The sequence below is a fragment of the Arachis duranensis genome, chromosome 2 (assembly GCF_000817695.3).
Source record: "Arachis duranensis cultivar V14167 chromosome 2, aradu.V14167.gnm2.J7QH, whole genome shotgun sequence".
Taxonomy (NCBI): domain Eukaryota; kingdom Viridiplantae; phylum Streptophyta; class Magnoliopsida; order Fabales; family Fabaceae; genus Arachis; species Arachis duranensis.
Genome location: NC_029773.3, coordinates 41,162,275 through 41,182,294, shown reverse-complemented (window position 1 = coordinate 41,182,294; position 20,020 = coordinate 41,162,275). Strand labels below are relative to the sequence as shown.

At 34.8% G+C, this 20,020-nt stretch overlaps 2 protein-coding genes across 2 annotated transcripts; both read left to right on the top strand.

Moving 5' to 3' along the window:
• The first annotated feature begins 5,089 nt into the window (after positions 1-5,089).
• Positions 5,090-10,823, top strand: LOC107469978 (PH, RCC1 and FYVE domains-containing protein 1-like). The gene is given in 9 exon segments (XM_052257810.1): positions 5,090-5,140; positions 5,936-6,022; positions 6,125-6,214; positions 6,289-6,375; positions 6,460-6,632; positions 6,763-8,716; positions 8,820-8,966; positions 10,067-10,503; positions 10,691-10,823. Coding segments are annotated over 9 exon segments (3,156 nt in total). The 5' UTR covers positions 5,090-5,092.
• A 2,288-nt stretch (positions 10,824-13,111) lies between these two features.
• On the top strand, positions 13,112-19,149 carry LOC107469981 (uncharacterized). Its single transcript, XM_016089373.3, has 6 exons — positions 13,112-13,862; positions 15,876-17,531; positions 17,618-17,756; positions 17,873-18,020; positions 18,114-18,359; positions 18,577-19,149. Exons 2-6 carry the CDS (start codon positions 15,887-15,889, stop codon positions 18,853-18,855), a joined length of 2,457 nt encoding a protein of 818 aa, XP_015944859.1. The 5' UTR covers positions 13,112-13,862; positions 15,876-15,886; the 3' UTR covers positions 18,856-19,149.
• The last annotated feature ends 871 nt before the right edge of the window (positions 19,150-20,020 follow it).

Below are 20,020 nucleotides of genomic sequence, written 5' to 3'. Positions count from 1 at the left end.
TGAGATTTGAATTCAGTGAATTTTTCGAATGGAAAAGTATAATTTTCGGCAAAAATTGCGTAAAAATGCATATCGATAAATTAGCCAGCAGTACTGGCTTAAGTCTGTCTGATACTACGAGTGAGAAAATAAAACTACAAAAAAACTTAGAAAAATATTTAGAATTGAAAATTGGACACTAATTCTATAGAGTTTGGCCCGAAGTTGGGTCAAACGAACCAAAAATGCTAACTGGTTGGACCAGACCTAGGTTTGGCCCAAGCCCAACATGTATATAAGCTAATTAGAGGCCATTCAGCCTCATAACACACACAAAAAGGAAAGTGTGAAGCTGAATGAAGAAGAAAGGGTTTGAGTTTCCACTATTCATTCATCACTTTTCCAAGCTCATAACTTGAGCTATAGAGCTTCGATTTGCATGCCGTTTAAGGCCACGAAAAACTCTCGTTGAGCCCATCATTTCTAGCTAGAAAAAATTGGTAAGAACTCGAAATCCATACTCCAATTCTCTGTCCTAATATATTTTGCATTTTGAATTTGGTTGTTCAGTAGATTTTGTGCTTTTGATTGTTTAGGTGGTATCCAACATTGAAAAATTATTGGGTTTTGTCCCAGTCTACAGTGAATAAGATAAGAAAGCTCTTAGACCTTGTGGGTTGTCAATTTGTTAAACCTTAAGATTAATTTTTGGTAACTTGTATGGTTATAGCTTGAATTATTGTTGAGTTGGAGTTGAATTAAAGAATTGGTGCACTTGGAGTTGATCCTTCGTGGCTAGGAATTGTTGAGCTTGTTTGAGGAATCAATTTGGTGCATCTTTTTTTGTGTGAGAATCAGCCAATGTATAGTTTCAGTTTCCTTTAGTTAATATGTAATATTTCATGAAATTTAGGCTAGTGACCTTTAAGATATTATTGAATAATTAGGTGTATGATTAATTAATATAAATTGTTATGTTTGATGATGAGTGTATGATGATGATGATGATGATGATGATGATATGGAGTCTTAGATATGTGTGGTATATGAATTATGATGAAGATTGAATGAGTTGCATGTGTTGGAGTATGATTATGATGATAAAATGATGAGTATTAATATTGGTTATGATTGATGATGATTAATAATGTGATTAATATTGAGGGTGATGTTGATATGGATTAATGAAAATCGAAGAGCATCGATGTGATTTAGGTTGAATAATTGAGGAATGTTTGATATAAAGTCTTGAGTTATTTTGGTATTGTTTAGGTTGTCAGTAAAATTGGTTTGAATTGAGAGATTTGGTGTTTTTGAGGATTTGGCAACTTGGGTAAAAAAAATTTTAAACTAATTTCGACGGGTCATAACATGTCCCTTGGAGTTTGGATTCAAGTGAAATTTATTTCAAATTAAAGATGGTTGAGAGAACTTTAAGATGATATAAAGAATAGAGAAATTGGAATTTCGTAGAGAAAGTTATGAATGTTGGAAGTTAGGTGCAAAAAACTGAAATCTGTAAAATTGCAAAAATTCTGGTTGTGTGCCCACGCACACTATCGTGTGCACGCACGGACTAGAGTGTGTGTGGCAACTCGCTCTTACGTACGAGGGGGTGTGCGTATGCACACCCTGAAAAATTTTCAAGTTGTGCATACACACAACATCATGCGTACACATGAGCTGGTAAATCTTTTTGGTGCGTGCGAACACATGGCTATCATGCGTACGCACAAGCCCTGTTTTTTCCACCTAAAATTCTGTTTTTAACTATTTTACCTTTTTGACAAGTTTGTAAACTTCCATAACACTCGTTTAAGACCCCTTAGCTAGTATTTAGGCTTTAGATTAAGGGAGAGTGTATTGAGTAGACTTAAATGGATATTTTTGTTATGGGATTAGAGCCGATGACTTAGACTTGGGAAGTATGATAGATGGGCTCGTTAATGTGAATTGGTGGAGTGCTATATTGACAATGAATTTGAGTGGTTGAGAACTAATGATGATTTCAATGAGATGAGAACTTGAAAGTAAATGATGATATGTTCTTTTGGTAAGTTACTATGCACCTCGGGTAAGGATGGTGGTGAATCCCGCTTGTCGAGGTAGCGGCGTCGGCGTAGGGACTATAGCAGTCTCCTGCCTATGTTTAGATGTGAGGGTTAAGGTAGTATCCCGCTGGCATAACCTTCTTTACTGCAAGAGTGTGCAGGGCTTTATATCTCTGGGATGCGCATGAAAGTGAGGCGGGTACTATATCCTTGGATTAATAGTGAGTATGGCACTATATCCCTATGTGGACAAAAGTGAGCAGCGCACTATATCCCTGGGCATGGCAGAAAGACTACATTCGAACGGATGTGCCGGGTTGGCAACTTTGAACCAACAATGTGATATCACAACCAATAGGACAGATATTCATCATATGCATCTTCTATATGCTTGTTTGCTTTGTTTAACTTCTGTTATGCCTAAATGAATCACATGCCTACTTGCTATTTGTTTTACTTGCTGTATATGTATATTACTTGTGCTTTACTTGTTTGCATTACCTGTGTTTTCTGTTAGGATTGAGGAGATTTGGTAGGCGGTGGCAATGGGATCGCATGGAGGATAGGTTGGTGAAGGCTGTGGGTCAGCGGTGACTAGTATTAGTTAAAATTTTCTTAAGTTAGATTACCTTGTTTATGGTGAATTTATATCTTTCATAAGCTTGAATGTCTTGTATCAATGTGAAATTCTAGGATTGTCTTTGTCTTTCCGAAATCTTATATCTTATCTATTGGACACTGTTACCATACTGAGAACTTCTGATTCTCATACCATATGTTGTTGTTTTTCAGATACAGTTCGTAACCCACCTCGGTGAGTTTGCAGATGGTGATAGAGCAGAGGATGGTTTTCTTTTGTATTTTGTTTATTTTGATATAGCATTCTCTCACTTTTGGATTATTGTATTTTGTTGCCTTAGAGGCTTTACTTTTGAAAACTTTGAGAGATAGGATGTTGCTGTTTTAAACTTCAAAACTTTGTTGTATTCAGGTTGAGCTGGCCGACTTAAACTCCGCAGGCTGTGACTTATTCTCTATTCTATGAGTCTTTGATCCTTTATTCCTTTCATCGGATTTCTAGTTATATTATTTCTTGATTATATACTATTATATGGAGTTTTAGAACTGTCGTGATACTTTATCGCTTTTACTTCACATATACAAAGTGAAACTTAGTATGATAGGGTGTTACACTACGTGTCCGGTGCACGGAGACTCCGGTCCCCCAAACTTACTTACTTACTCGTGGCAACCTTCCGGCCGAGGCCTGGCTTGCGTCATTCCAACAATCGGCGGAGAGCAGCTCAATATACGATCGCCTGCAGTAACTGGTTGTCCTTTTACCTCGTACAATGATATTGAGTAGATGGTTCATGGTTGATGTATCAAACTCTACTCTGTCGTAGTATGCATTTCCATCGATATCGCAACTAATTCGATAAGCTATGTATCCGATGCACCGAGACTTCAAACTTCCAGACTTACTTACTTTCTCATGGCAACTTTTCAGCCGCCCAAAAACCAACGCTAGTTACTACTTTCATTGGGGTTAGGAAGTAAGCCCTACAACCCAAAGCGACAAAGAACTAATAGAATTTGCTATAAAAGTCGACTAATGAGAGTATTCTTGTCGATGAGAACATAGTAAAAGAGAAGGTAATAGCCCAAATAGAATTCGTTTTGGCTATACTGCCCAAATCCGCTATGTATAATGCAAAAACTATGGCGAATTATCTATGGTCATTAATGCATAAATTAAGATACCAATTAGTAGTGATTGAATTCTTTCTATGATTCCACATGAAAAATAATTACGAATATATATAATCTACATGTCCAATTAAACCTTCCATTTCTATCCTTCCAAAATGGTGACATTTTCATTTTTCCCAGTGGTCCTCCCTTAGTTTCTAATTTTATATTATTAAGTTAGAAAATTACATACGATAAAAATAAAAAACTTAATAGAATTAACTTAACGTTTAAACCTAATAAAGTACAAAATCAAACTTTTTAATTAAAATATTAATTATGTCATATGTCACTTTTACTACGTAATTGGTCAATAATCTTAATGTAGCTTACAAAGAAAATACGAGTTTAATTTAGGGAAGATGTTAATGTTATTATAGTAAAAGAATTTAAATTTTTTTATTTTGATAATTTTAAAAGATATCTATTATTTTCAAATTTTTATAATTAAAATTTATCTTTCTTGTGTTCTAAGAACATATGCTTAAGTTTATAAATTAAAATTTTTTTTATCAAAAATATAAAAAATTATTAAAATTTATCAAATACATCGTAATTAAACCTTTATAATTATTAGATCATTTATCCATACTAAACTATTCGAATTCTTAATAATATAACTTATTCGATATAAAAATATTATTTATACACTAAAATTATATATAAATATATATGTAATTTAATATATTTTTAATATGTATTTAAATTTTAATATATATTTTATATTAATAATTAATTTTAATGTACGCTTAACATATTCGTATTCAATATTGTGTTTATACGTAATGCTAAAAAAAACTTTAGTGCAACCGATGGACATAGCCTCGAAAAACTAAGAAAATAATGTTTAAAAAAACTAAGACGAAGGTGAAGCATAGTGTGTTTAGTTAAAGAAGCGCGCCAATATCTCAAACCCGTCTCTTCTACGTAACTTTCGCATTCTCTCTCTCTCTCTCTCAGAACTGCTCATTGCAATCATTCTCAGAAATTCATCACACCCTTCTTCATGCTAATTTCAGAGGTACTTTTGCCAAAATTTCGATCTTTTTTGGTGCTGCATGAAAGATCTTCATCTGGATCATTCTATGGTTTCTAAATCTGTCCCCCATGCATATCCATTTTTGAGCTTCAAGCATTTTCCTTTTTCCCAACAGATAAAACAAATTAAAAGAATAAAAATATTTAATGCTTTCTTTGGGGAAAATTTCAATGTTAAGGTATTTTTGGTGATTTTGATGAGAGGCCCAAGTAGAAAGGATGGTGCTTGAGTTTTTTCTTCAGTTGTTCTCTTGCAGTTTCTTTCAGATGGAATGGCAGATCCAGCTAGTTATGGGAATTATGACCGTGATATTGAGCAAGTTAGTTTCAATCATAGAAACTTTGATTCTTCAGATTATATTTCTTTAATTGCAGGAATTATCATCAACTTTTGTGTCCATATGAACATACATTGAGTTAACAGATATTATGAAAAGATAACTCAAAATATTAGGGCTCTTTCCTTTGATTGTTTGATTGTTCATATGCTAAGTTTGTGAATTGGAAGGTATGACTATTGATGGTACTCCACCTACAATTTATTTGATTGCTTGTGTGGCCACTATAGCGGTAGGCTTCTTGAACATTTTTCACTGAACATCAAGGTTGCGTTTGGGATGAGGGACATGATGAGACAGATGCAAAAAATGGGAAACTAATGCTCTTCTTTATGAGATGCATATAGAGACAGTTTGTTTCAATCTTGCCGTGTCTATCTTCTGTTTCACCAACCATATCTATATACCTCCATATCTGAGTATTTGTGTCTTTAAGACCAACCAAATAGGAGCCCAATATATTACAATTAGTGGATAATGGAACACAAGCAGAATACTGGTACTAAATAAGCAAATGTATAGGGAACACAATCTTTCATTCAAATGGAACGCTATTTAGTTATTATCATTTTCTTACATAGTTTTTGATTGGGTAATGATTAGATTCACTTCTTAGCTTATCAATGGGAAATATATTAAGTAAAATAGTGACCAATAAAGTAGTTCTTTTTTTATGCAATAAGAATTTGTTGATAGTATTATATTTTCCAATATTGATTATAATGATGAGGTGCCTTAGGTATTAAAAGTTAATTTTCATTTTACATCTTGATGCAGGCACTAATTATTTTAAAAAAGGGCAGTCAATTAGTAAAGTATTGTCGAAAAGGGAAGCCAAAAGTTGTTCCATTTAGGCTCTCAGCAGTAAGTTCCTTTTTCTTTTGTGAAAAGTTTACATGCATGCATATCATATAGTTTGAATTTCACATCTTTGTATAAAAGGTTCATACTTTATGCCATTGACAGGATGAAACAAAGCTGATTTGGCTTTCTCATGGAAAGGAAAAGAGTCTAAAGTTATCTTCTGTTTCACGCATAGTCCCTGGACAGAGAACAGTATGTGACATGCTTGTTATTTGGATACTATATTTATTTAGGATGCACTTAACCCAAATATATCAATTTTGTAGGCTGTCTTTAGAAGATATTTGCGCCCTGAAAAGGACTACCTGTCATTTTCACTTATTTACAAAAAAGGGGAACGATCACTTGATTTGGTCAGAAAACATAGTAACTTCCATCACATTGATTTCTTGCAGAAAACTTCAACTATATTGATTTTCCTTATTTCATATTTCTAGATCTGCAAGGACAAAGCTGAGGTGGAGGTATGGTTTGCGGGCCTTAACGCATTAATATCTTCTGGACATAATAGTAAGCGCCCTAGAAGTGAGTTTACAGATGTGAGTTTTAATGGAATTTCTTTGAATGATACTCTATTTTTCAGATTACTTAGTTTACATCTTGCCAAATAGTTCCTAATTCCAATTAATTCCTTTAGTCTCTAATTAATTGGTTTCTTATATATGATAATTCTATTGGTTATCTAAAATTTAAGTTTTTGGAGAAATGAATTAACCATCTTTTCTTAATTTCATTTGCAGGATTGTTCTGACTTTGCTCATAATGAAAGCTTCAAATATGCCAGTGAGGACAAGTGGAGGAGATGGTTCTTCTCGTATCAGTGTGTCAAGTGTTGGCTGTGCAAGTAGTGTATTGTCCGGACAAGACGACATAGAATCTCTCGGAGATGTCTTCATATGGGGAAGAATTTGGGCACATGGAGCCTCACATGATGGGTTTGGGAGTCAGGTCCTTTCGACAAAGAATGTGCTAACTCCTAAGTCATTAGAGTCTAATATTGTTATTGATGTTCATCAGATCGGGTGTGGTGTACATCACATTGCTCTCATTACAAGGCAAGGAGAGGTGTTTACATGGGGAGATGACTCTGGAGGGAGACTTGGTCATGGGCTTCATAAAAATCGTGGGAGACTGCAACTCGTGGAGTCTTTAGCTGTTACTAGTGTAGGTTTTGTTGCATGTGGTGAATACCATACTTGTGCTCTGTCTACACATGGTGATATATTTACTTGGGGTGATGACATACATAATGCAGGACTTCTTGGGCATGGCACTGATGTGAGCCATTGGATACCAAAGAAGATTGGAGGACCTTTAGATGGACTTCTCGTTGTATCTGTAGCATGTGGCACATGGCATTCAGCATTGGTTACCTCCATTGGAAAACTGTTTACCTTTGGTGATGGAAAATTCGGTGTCTTGGGCCATGGAGATCGAGATAGTGTATCATATCCGAAGGAGGTGCGCTTAATGTGTGGACAAAGGGCAATCAAAGTTGCATGTGGAGTATGGCACACTGCAGCAATTATAGAGGTTGTTGATCATTGTGGTACAAATGCATCTTCATCTAGGAAGCTTTTCACATGGGGCGATGGCGACCAATATCGTCTTGGCCATGCTAGCAAGAATACCTATCTTCAACCAACTTGTGTCTCTGCACTGAGTGACTATAGTTTTCATCAGGTAGCATGTGGGACCACTATGACTGTTGCCCTCACTGCCTCTGGTCAGGTCTTTACTATGGGAGAAACTAAATATGGTCAACTAGGAAATCCAATGTCCAATGGAAGAACACCAAGTCTGGTCAAAGATAATTTAGTGGGTGAGGTTGTAGAGGACATATCATGTGGTTCACATCATGTGGCTGTGGTGACTTCAAAAGGTGAACTATATACATGGGGCAGAGGTGCCAATGGAAGATTGGGACATGGAGACACAGATGACCATAACACACCAATTTTGGTTGAAGCCTTTAGAGACAGACACGTAAAGCATGTTTCGTGTGGCTCAAGCTTTACATTTTGTGTATGCATACATAAGTGGATTTCTGGAGCTGACCAATCACTTTGCTCGGGTTGCCGGCAACCATTTGGTTTTACAAGAAAAAGGCATAATTGTTATAATTGTGGATTGGTGTATTGCCATCCTTGTAGCTCCAAAAAGTCAATAAGAGCAGCATTGGCTCCAACACCTAGCAAACCACATCGTGTGTGTGACTCTTGTTATTCTAAGCTTAAAGTTCCTGAGACTAGCAGTGCTTCTTCCACTTATAATAAGGATGTTACTCGTGCTCATAGAAAGGAAAGATTTGATACAAGAGAGGCAAAGAATGCAAAAATTCTCTCATCTCCCAGCACCGATCCTGTAAAATACTTTGAGACATTGACGGGTAAGAATATAACTTTGCATGACTCTTCTTCCACAGTCCGAGTTGCTCAAGCTCCTTTGCGTATTCCAATGGATAATGTGTTTCCAAGTTCATCTAGTGTCATGCAGAATGCTTCTGTTCCCGTTACACAATCAACTCAACCTCCAACTCCACCTACACCAAGTAATTTAAGACCTCCATCACCGTATGCAAGGAGACCAAGTCCACCACGTTCTAGTTCCCCCGGATTTTCAAGAAGCCTCATTGATAGTTTAAAGAAGACAAATGATCTTTTGAATCAAGAAGTCTCTAAATTAAAAAACCAAGTAAATTTTAGTCTTAACATGCTTTAGGTTTAGTTCTTAATCCTCGTATCAACATGTCTTGTTGATTAATTATTTCTTACGAATGTTTATTTTCTGGATATAGAATCAAAATTTGAAGCAGAAGAGTGACATGCAAGATATCAAGATTCGGGAACTTGAGAAAAAGATTGAGGAATCTACCTCATTGGTTAAAGAGGAATCATCTAAGCATAGAATACTGAAGGAATATCTCCAGTGCATGACAGATCAGGTACCTCTATTGAACATTGTTAAAGCATTACTTATCAAGATCGGCATAAAATTGAAATGAAAAATCATACAATTGGCAAGAAAATATGTCTGTGTAGTTTAAGAATCAAATCCCATTGATGAACCTGTTAATCGTTTGGTAATAAGTACTTTTTCTCATTTTTGGTTCCATACATATGAATAAACTCTCAATGACGATTCTTTTATCTTTAGATTTTCTCAACTTTGTGGATAAGGAATGAAAACTATTCTCCTTTGTTGATATTGTGGTTTTAGATAAGTAAGTCAGAAAGAGAAGACAAAATAGGGATTGATCAAACATGCGTCCAATAATAAATTACTAGATTTTAGTGCATGTGTTGGATGAGACAAATATTTTTAGAGGTCCATGAAAGCGTTTTGTTATTCTAACACCATAAGAGTTAAGAAAACATTAATTGATCAAACACAGTTAAGTTAGCTATCTTTATTCTTTATGAAGAGCTAAATTTTGAACAGGAACTTCTGTGAATTAAAAGAAACAAAAGTTTTCAAAGTTCAAACAATTGAAATATGTTGAAGGATCTTTTGATTTGGTGACCTTTGGCAGCTAATTGAGTCGGTTAATTAAATAGTAAAAAGTAAAAACTTTGTTTTTAATCTTCGAATATGAATAAATATCCATTTTTTATTTCGACAAAAGTTTCAAATGACAAGTCAGTTTCTTAAGATTTAAAAATCTTTAGTCCCTCTATATACAAATAAGTATATTTAAAAATTTTCAATATTTTTATAAGGAGGGACTGACTAACATGCCACTTTTTAAATGGTGAAAAAATGTAAGAACTTTGAAATACCAAAGGACTAATTTGTCCTATAAATTTGTTAGAGACCAAAATGAATATTTACTCTCGATATTACAAATATGGAATCTTGTACGTACACACTAGCAAAAGTGTTTTACTCTCACATCTACTTTTAATAGCATGTCATTTAAAAATGATTAATATTGGTGATTATGATTTCTAGCATGTCATTTAAAAAGTGTTTTACTCTCACATCTACATTTGTTTTCTTTTATTTATTTGTTTATCACTTTATCTATCTATTTGTGGGTTTCAGTTGAGGGAAGTGACTGAGAACTTGCCACCAGTTCCTGACTATGAATCTTTAATTACCTTGCATACTCATGCTGAGACATTTCTTAAAGAAAATATGGAATTCAAATCCTTATTTGCATCAACGTTGGAATCAAGGTCACAAAGTGCAAATGATTTACATGGCGCACACAATGACTCTCGTAAACAGCCAGAACAAAAAATGGAAGAAACCGTTGATGCTGCTGGAGCTGGTTCATCTATGAATGGAGGAAATGCTCTTCAAGAAAGCAATGAGTCATCTTTGTTGAGTCCAAATAAGCCAAGATCATCTAATCCACACAGACCCGGGAATGAGAAACAAGAAGAAATAGTGACCATCGAACAATTTGAACGTGGTGTTTATGTAACATTTGTAGAATTACCTTCTGGTGGAAAAGTTTTTAAACGAATTAGATTCAGGTACTGGTCACTTGCTAATACAATAAATTCTCAGATGATATTTCATATTCCATCTGAAATTTACTAATGATTCAATCTTTGAAAATTCCTGCTTCTCAATATGGGGATGTGCATTGCATGCGACTAAAGCATTGTAAGGATATGATTTCATCTCTTTCTTGTTTTCCTTTTTTTCTTCTCGGTGCAGTAAGCGCAAATTTGACGAGACTCAAGCAGCAGAATGGTGGAACCAAAACAAAGATAGGGTGCTTATGAAATATAGTCCAGAATCTGTACAGGATGCAGCTACTGGCTCATCTATTAGCCCCACCAGAAGTTGAATTCATGTTGATGCATAACCTTCCTCTTAGGGTGTGTAGTTGGGGGCAAAAAAATGGGGCTTATGAAGTTCTTCCATAGAATTTTCACCCCAATGATATAGATTAGAAGCATAATCAATTTACTAAGTGTATAGATCAGTATTAGGAAAAGTAGTTCAAAATTAAAATACTCTGGATATGACCTGTAACAGAGGATAGAATGGTAGGAATAACAAAAAGGTTTAGTTATAGCAAGATTTTGATGTTAACTTGCTTTAGATTATGGAGCTCTGATAAGATTTTTTTTTTCTTTCTTTTTGAGCCATCACATGAGACAGCTCTTAATTTTGGTATTGTACATCTCTACATGTGTAACCTTAACTCCTTTAACAAGTCTTGAGAAGCAAGAAATGTATGAATGACGGATAATGTTACAAGCTCAGTTACTTTTCTATAGATGGTCAGTCAAGCTTCTTGCTTCATTGATTTGATTACCTTTGACTAAAAATAATTTGTATATATTTGTTAAAGTTAAACTTCTGTTAATTCATTCTATTAAAATTTGTTGTTATATGCACTTGAGTAGAATACATAACTACTCCTAGAATGAACAAAGTTATAGATTTCTCACCAAAAACAGAAATATTCTAAAAAGTGTTAAACGTAAACAAGTTGATATGATAATAATGACGATGATGCTCCAATTTTGCCTGCATAAAAAAAGGACGAGATTAATATAAGACTAAAATTGAGTTTAACCATTTCTGACATTGATATTTATTATAAAGAAATTTTATTAATTGCAATTGCATAAATTTTTCTAAGTCTAATGTTTTTCTTTCAGAGTAAATCTCAATAGTGATCCTTGAAATTCACGCAACTACTCAATTTGGTCTTTGAAGTTTCAATTTATTTTATAGTGGTCCTCCACATTCAGTTGTTTGACATTTCGAGACTGACTCAATAGACGGAGTACTGATGTGGCTACTCTCTGCCAAGCTGGAGGTAACCAACGGCTAGATAATGTGGCAAGATTGTAATTGTACTCAATTTGGTCCCTCCCTCCTTATAAAAACCTAATTCATCTCCAACTCTTTTTCTTATTCTTCTTTTTCTTCCACTTAATCAAAATTCTCTAAACATTGAGAAACCATACTTGCAGGATATTCACAGTCCAATCAATCGAGCAACCAAATAAAATAACCTAAGTAAAAAATCATATACCAGATGAGAATTGATCTCACAGTTATCTCCAGGGATCTTAAACCCACAAACGGAACAATCTACAACACTACTTGAAGACAGTGCATTCTCATTCTCATCATCCTCCAAAGACTTGAATCGTTTCAAGTCATTATCCTTCCCCAACTGAATTCCAGAAATGCTATTATCAGACCAAATAATCAATTCATCATTTACCATAAAGTTAAAAATGCAGAGGCAAACTGAATTTAAGGACATGTAAAATTGTGAGATGCTACTTATCTTGGGAGTTCAAAGTTCAAACAGTTGGTGGGCATTAATAGTTGATATTAGAAAGATAAAGAAAATGGAAAAGTGAGGTTATTGGATGGTATGCCTGGTTAGGAGGAAGGGTTTGGGAGAGAATGGAATGGCGATTGGGAAGGAAGCGACGCCGTTTTCCAATCAAACGAACCAAGCTTTTTCTTCCGGTCAGCATCTTAATTCGCCACTGAATTACAACAACATCATCATGATTAAAGGTGAACAAAACGCGCCGAAGAGTTTCAACTTTCAACCTTTCGAAAACCGAATGGAATGAAAATCCTCACATTTTCCAGCAACGAAATATATGTGGAAAGTGTTTGTCGTATAATTTTTTCAAATTCATGAATGTTGCCTGATTCAAGAAAAAAAAAGTAAGAAGAAGAACACAATTCAGATAATTAGAGATGAATTAGAATTTTATAATAGAAAAAAATTAAATTGGATACAATTACAATTTTACTACATCATCTAGCGATTTTAAATTTTTATTTAGAAAATAAGATATGATGTTATCTTTAAATAATTTTTTTTGTTTTATCTATAAAATAAACGATAAAAAATTTACACTTTATTTTCTAAATAAAATTCAAACCTCAAAAAATCCATATCCCCAATTAATTAACCTTCAACAGTCACATTAACATTCCATCAACTGAGTTAGCATTAAAAATAATTTTAGGAACCACCATAGTGTCTAAAATTGGATGCGAAGACCACTATCAAAATTTAAAACTTCGAAGAACAAATTAAATAATTACGTAAATCTCAGAATAAGCTTAAAACAGCCAAGAAAGCATGGAAGAACATAACTAACACATTTCGATTCAGAATCCGCAAACTAAAATTCCCAAACCCATCAAAAACCACTGTTCAACACCTTATTTCAACCTTTCATATTCCCTTACTCATCTCAAACTTATCATAACCTCTAAAAAGCGTTTCCTTCGCCACTCTCTCACGACTCCTTGGATCCCACTCACTCTTTTATTATTTGTACTTCCCATCACTACGACCACCATGTTCAACTTAAGAACTTCACGGCTGTACACATAGATTTCCTCTCCGCCAACGAGGCTTCTCATGTGTCTTCGTGTAATAACAAAATAAATAAACACAGAAACACAAAACTCCCTCAGTCCCTCGTCAATAACACACAGAAATCTCCTCCCTCCCTACGAACCCTAACTCAACTTCCCTGAGCCTACGTCGGCGCTACTTATTCCGTTCTCCGACAGCGACGTCGACGCGGTGCTCCTCTGCTTCCTCTCTTCCGTCGGATTTCTGGTTATCTTCTCCTGTGTTGTGCGTGGTTGGAAGTTGCTGCTGCTGCACGAAGCTCGCGTTCTGCCTGCATCCTCCGTCATCGCTGCCGCCGCCAGCCCCGTCACTTGCATCCTTTTCCCTGTTTTTCCTCTTCGAGAAATAAGCGGACAAGTTAACATTTCTTTCCTATGAACATCCTTTTTTTTTTTTCACTATTCGCACCCACACCATCTTCTTTCAACAAGAAATTATAGCTGTTGCTGTTTCTGATCTTTCAGCAATTTTTCGGTATGTTATATTTCCTTCTCTTTCTCTCTTTTCTACTTTGCTTTGATGATTTGATATGTGAAAATATTACATTGGTTGAGATTTTGTGTTATGCATTTTCTACTTCTTGGAGGACATTTGTGTTTCTTTATTGCTTTAGTGCTTAGGTTTTTGATAATAATTATGGATGTTTCTGAAGAACATAAAAGTGTCAGATAGTATTCATGGTGGAAAAGTGGAAAGGATCACTGTCTTTAGTTCTTCCATAAAATTTAAGTAAATATTTCCTAAAACATAATTTTAAACAAATACTTTGCAATCACTGTTGTAGTGTTGTTTGTTCTTCCATAAATTTGTAAACTCCATCATTTGATTCTAGTAAGTAGGTTTTCCTCTTCACTTTAATCTTCTTTTCTATTTGTTCCTTTTGGTTTAGGAGTATGTTTCAGATTTATCCGTTAGCCTATTTAGGAATTGGTTTGGAGTTTGGACATGTTTCTGAACAAATCACTTATGTAGCACGCTTGTCTGGGAGTAGAGATTGTGTGTATATATACTCTTTTTATGTTAAAATTTGATATATACTGCAACAGAGGTCCTATTAGGAAGTTAGGTGGAAAAAGTAGTTGCAAGTTGCAACATTTATTGTTTCAAGTTTCAAAATGTGACATTTAGGGGCAAGCATTGTTTGGACATTTAGATTTTAACACTGTTTATTATTTATTTTTTACGTCTTCAATTGAATTATGGGATTCCTAATAATATTTGGAAAAAATGGCAAACAAATTATTTGTTCCTTTTATATCTGATTATTTGGAGAGCAGTTTGTTCTGTCTCTCTATGCAACACTAAGCACTACTTTATGGCCTATGCTTTTTGTCTTCTGTATTCTGATGATGGAGCTCTTCTATTGCTCTAGAGAGTATCATAAAGTATGTTCTGCCTCTATTATCTATGTAGAACTCAATAATATTTTTTAATATCTCATACAACTTTGGTTGTATTAAGAAGTTGGCTTCATCCTAGTGTATATGTTTTATACAGTTGATTTTTTTTAGTTTTAGCTTTTAACTTTGAATAAAATATATAGACCATTTTGTTAGAATTAGAAAGCATGCATCTTGATTTCCATTAATATCACTTATTTAAGACTTAAAAGATCACCATTGAATTCATGTTAATCTTGTCATTATGCTAGATTAACAAGTGTTGGAGATTTTAGATGCACCTCATTCTGAGGAGAATCAGTGGAAAGGTTTAACTCAGAGAGCATCATTCTAAGTTTTATCATTCGTCGTTTCATTTGAAACTTAAGTGATATGTGTAGGATGGTTGAGCACAAATATTGAGTATTAGATTGTGTTTGCCTTGTAGCTTTCCGTGTTCTGTTTTCTCCTTCATTAGTAATTGATGACATCAATTATTTTTTGGGTCAGATAGTATCTTTCAATTATGTCATAGTAGGCATCTTTTGTTGTTTTATTTTAGAATAAAGTCCAAAAAAGGAATAAAATATTATTCTTTTAAAATCTTGAAATTCCTTAAAATCAGTTTGACCGGTTTGTGTTTTAATTGCTTTGAGAACAGGTATAAACCAACTTTTTAAACTTGAAAATCGGTGTTTGTTTGTAAATGGTGATAAACTGGTCTTTTAAACAGTATATATATAGTAAAACTGGTTCTGTTTCAATACTAAAAGCTTTTAAATTTTTGTGAACTAGTTTCAACCAGTAACAATAACTGATTTGCTATGTGGGAAACTGGTTAATGTGGTTTTACCACCATCATGGTCATTATAATACCCCTATCTCAATGAGATTGAACTTAATCCTCTTACAGAAATTTTATCCCCATCAACATATTCACATGCTTACCTCTCACCTCTTCCCATATATGCCAATACAGATTTGCTGAAAAGTAGGACCTGCATAAACATCAATGAAATGTTACATGGAATAATGCATTGAAAACTACAATTGATTGTACAGAATGATGAAATATGATGAATAGCTGTTTTTATTACTATTGTTTCAGTGTAAGATAATATGTCAGCACAACCTGGCATCGTGTTCTTGGAGGAATGGCTAAAGAGGAAATGTATCAATCCTGATAAATTTGTCACTAGAAAGTCTAATTCCTCATCTGCCAGAGCCATCATTCAGGCATGGGCTGACCTCCGTGGCTCCCTTCAAAATTCATCATTTAGTCAACGTCATCTGCAATCTCTTAGAACCCTTGTTGATTCTCAAACCTCTCTCCATGTTGCTGACCCCCAAGCAAGACTTGTCCTTGGCATTCTTTCATCTTCGAACATTTCTCTTCCATATGAATCATATCCTCTTTTCTTTAGGCTTCTTTACATATGGGTACGAAAGGCTTCCAAGCCAACTGCTGCTATAATTGATTCTGCAATGGATGTCCTCTCTAACCTCTTCTCTTCTCAATTTGATTCTGGAAACTGTCATGCTTTCTTCTCTGAAAGTGTTCTCCTGTTGGGTTCCTTTTCTTTTGCATCTTCGGCATTTGAGAGTACAAAAACATTCTGTCTGGATTTACTCTCTAGAGTGTTTGTGGAGAAACGTCAGGTACTTGGTTCATTCACAGAACTTTTGCCTGATGTTTTAGCTGGAGTTGGTTATGCTTTATCATCTTCTGTGACTGTTCATTATGTTACAATATTGGATTCATTGTTTGAAATTTGGGGAACGAAAGATGGGCCTCACGGTAATATTTCTCATGGACTAATGATTCTGTATTTGACTGATTGGGTTATGTCAAACTTGATCAATTTCCAGCTTTTGAATAAAGTGCATATTTTTCTCCAAGAAACTTTTGGAACCTCTAAGGAAAACTACACTCCGTTTGTTGTTTTCATGGCTGCGGCTGGAGTTTTGAGAGCTGCAAATAGGTCTACATCAAGTGGTGTGAAATTGGACATTGTGTCTCGAATCAGAACTTGTGCAGTTGTTTGTATGGAAGCTTTAGTTAGTGATTTGGTTTCCCAGGCATTGAGATTCAAAGTGTTGAGAAATGATTCTAAAAACAGGCTTTTGCTTCAGTGTGTCTTGTTAGGATTGGTTCGAACTGGCTCTTTTTCGAGCAATTCCTCTTTCTTTGTTTGTCTTGCTTTGGCATTGTTAACTGAAATGTTTCCATTGCCCCAGTTGTATGAATCAGTGTTTAGTTCAGGCAGACTGAAGCTGAATGAAGTCAAAGAACATGTAGATAGTATCCTCTTCAAGGAAGCAGGAGTAATAACTGGGATTTTCTGCAATCAATATCTTTCAGCCGACGAAGAAAATAAGAATATAGTGGAAAACTTTTTATGGCAATATTGTCAGGATGTTTACTTTGGATATAGGCAAGTAGCTTTGCTTCTTAAAGGCAAGGCAAATGAGCTTCTTGAGGTTTTGGAAAAAATTGCTGAATCTGCTTTCCTTATGGTTGTAGTCTTTGCATTAGCTGTAACAAAGCATAAGTTGAACTCCAAATTTTCTCAAGAAATGCAAATGGAAGTTTCATTGAAGATACTAATATCATTTTCTTGCATGGAATATTTTCGCCATGTCCGCCTGCCAGAGTATATGGAAACTATTCGTAAAGTAGTTGCAACTGTAAATAAGAATGAGTATGCTTGTACATGTTTTGTGAATTCCATGCCTTCGTATTCTGACTTGACAAATGGCCCAGGTATGATTTACTCAATTTCTTTTATAATGTAGGCTTCTCATGTATTTTAATTATTTTAGCGTTTTATAATATTCTATGTCTTCTAGACCAGAAATCCAATTATTTATGGTCGAAGGATGAAGTCCAAACAGCTCGAGTTTTATTTTACCTGCGAGTCATCCCAACTTTTATCGAGTGTTTGCCCAGCCTTGCATTCAAAAATATGATAGCTCCAACGGTGTTCTTGTATCCTACATCAACTACATGTTTGATTTAGCTTGTCTTTTGTACTAAACAGCATTTCAGCTAAGTGTTATCTTTTGCATCCTACATGTTTTGCTTCCTTATATATAAGAAACTAGATACTTGGAGCACCCAAATGGAAAAGTAGCCCAAGCCTCTCATTCTTTGTTTGCGGCATTTATGTCTATGGGAAAGGAATCTGAAGAGAATGATATAGCATCATTCAAGGAGCAACTTGTTTTCCATTACATACAAAGATCTTTATTGGTATTTGATTGATCCTACTAAAGAGCTTGATCCTTCTTCTAAGACCTGTTGTTTTGATATTTAATTTCTTTCTATCACCTAATATCAATACAGGGATATCCGGGAATTACTCCTTTTGAGGGTATGGCTTCTGGGGTTGTAGGGCTGGTCCAACATGTTCCTGCTGGAAGCCCTGCCACTTATTATTGCATTCAGAGTCTTGTTGACAAAGCCAATCAACTATGTTTTGAAGCCAATGTTTCGGAGGCTGATGCATGGAAGAGGCAGCAAGGAGAGCCAGAACCAAGCAAGAAATTATTGGGCTTGATCCTGCGCCTAGTTTTTCTTGTTGATATACAAGTAAGTTGTTAATTTATTAAACATTAACTGCTTTGGGTTGTACTATGCTTGACCGCTTCATGCAAAATTAAACAATAGATCATAAAAGCTCAAGGATGGTACTTACTATTCAGTTGCATGGTGTATTAATTGGACATTATGTTATTTCATTATGCATATGATATTAGTCAAATACTACTCTTAAGCCTGATTATGCAAGCCCTTTGTTACTTCTCAGGTCTTGCCCAAGTTGATGCAACTGTTGGCCCAACTTGTTACCAAGTTGCCACAAGATGCACAAGATGCGGTTCTTAATGAGTTATATTCTCAAGTGGCAAATTCTGATGATGTCATTCGCAAACCCACATTGGTTTCATGGCTCCAGTCCTTGTCTTATCTTTGCGCAATGGGTACACATCAAAATGCAGCTTCCAAAGAGAGTGAAAGTGAAGAGAATCCAACTTTGGCACGTGTTGCAGACCCATCGAGCCGTGTTAGACTAACTGCACAACTTTAAGAGATTTAGGACCAGTCTTTTATGTTTTCTTATACCTTGTACTATATACCCTGTTCTCTACTTACTGGTCCCCTCTCCCCTTAATAAAATATCCATCTCTCTTGGTAGTCTTGACATATAATTAGTGCATCTTGTTGCTGCAATGCTGCTGCTTATGTAGAGCAAAGTTTTCAACATCTAAATTTATTTCTCATTACCCAACGTGGCACACTTTCTAATTGGGTCGATCATATTGTTCTTGATGTCAAAAATCAAAATAGTATATAAACAAAGTGGACCCTGTCTTTCCCTTTACCCCCTCATTTTCACTTCTCTCTCTAACATCTCTCCATAAACTAACTTTGCATTATTTGAGCAGCATTTAGGTTAGTCACTCTTTCATTTTTTTTATTATTATATAGAAACGTAAGATATATTTTGTTACGAAAATTTTGTAGATTAATTAGTTGTTTATGATATAGATAGTTTAAGGATTTAGTAATTATTATGTTTATATAAATTAGTTGCTTAGGATTTGTGATATATTATTAAGTATCTGTTTTGGGATTAAATATTAGGTTAGGATAAATTATTATATCATGCTTGATTATATTGTTTGAAGGTGTGATTTTGAGTTTTGAATTTGCTTGTAATGCTTAAGTTCATATTTTGATTACTTCATCATTTTTAGAATTAGGTATTAACATAAAAGAGGAGGTTTAGAGCAATGGAAGGCCCAGAGCTCTGATACCAAATTGTCACGGCCTTGGACACACTCCAACGCTACCGTGCCGGCACTCGGACTTACTCAACCTCTTGAGCTAAGACCAAGTTAGCCTAACCCTCAATACTTAGCAAGAAAGCTAAGAACACAAGACAGCACAAGAGAAAGGAAGCTTTGGTGGAAGAACACTTTATTACTCAAGTGTTTGTTACAAATGATTTACACATCCTCACACTAACTCTTACCTCCTATTTATAGCCATCCACCTCCTCAATGGATGGTTAGGATTAAATCTAATCAATGGTCTAGATTAATCATCTAGAACCTTCTTTATAAATATCTATCCTACCATTACTTTCTAAATACTTCTAGATTGTTCCATACAACTCTTCATACTTTTATATCAATCCACACTCTTCTAGAATATTCTATGATCTTCTAGAGTCTTCTAGAATCTTCTAG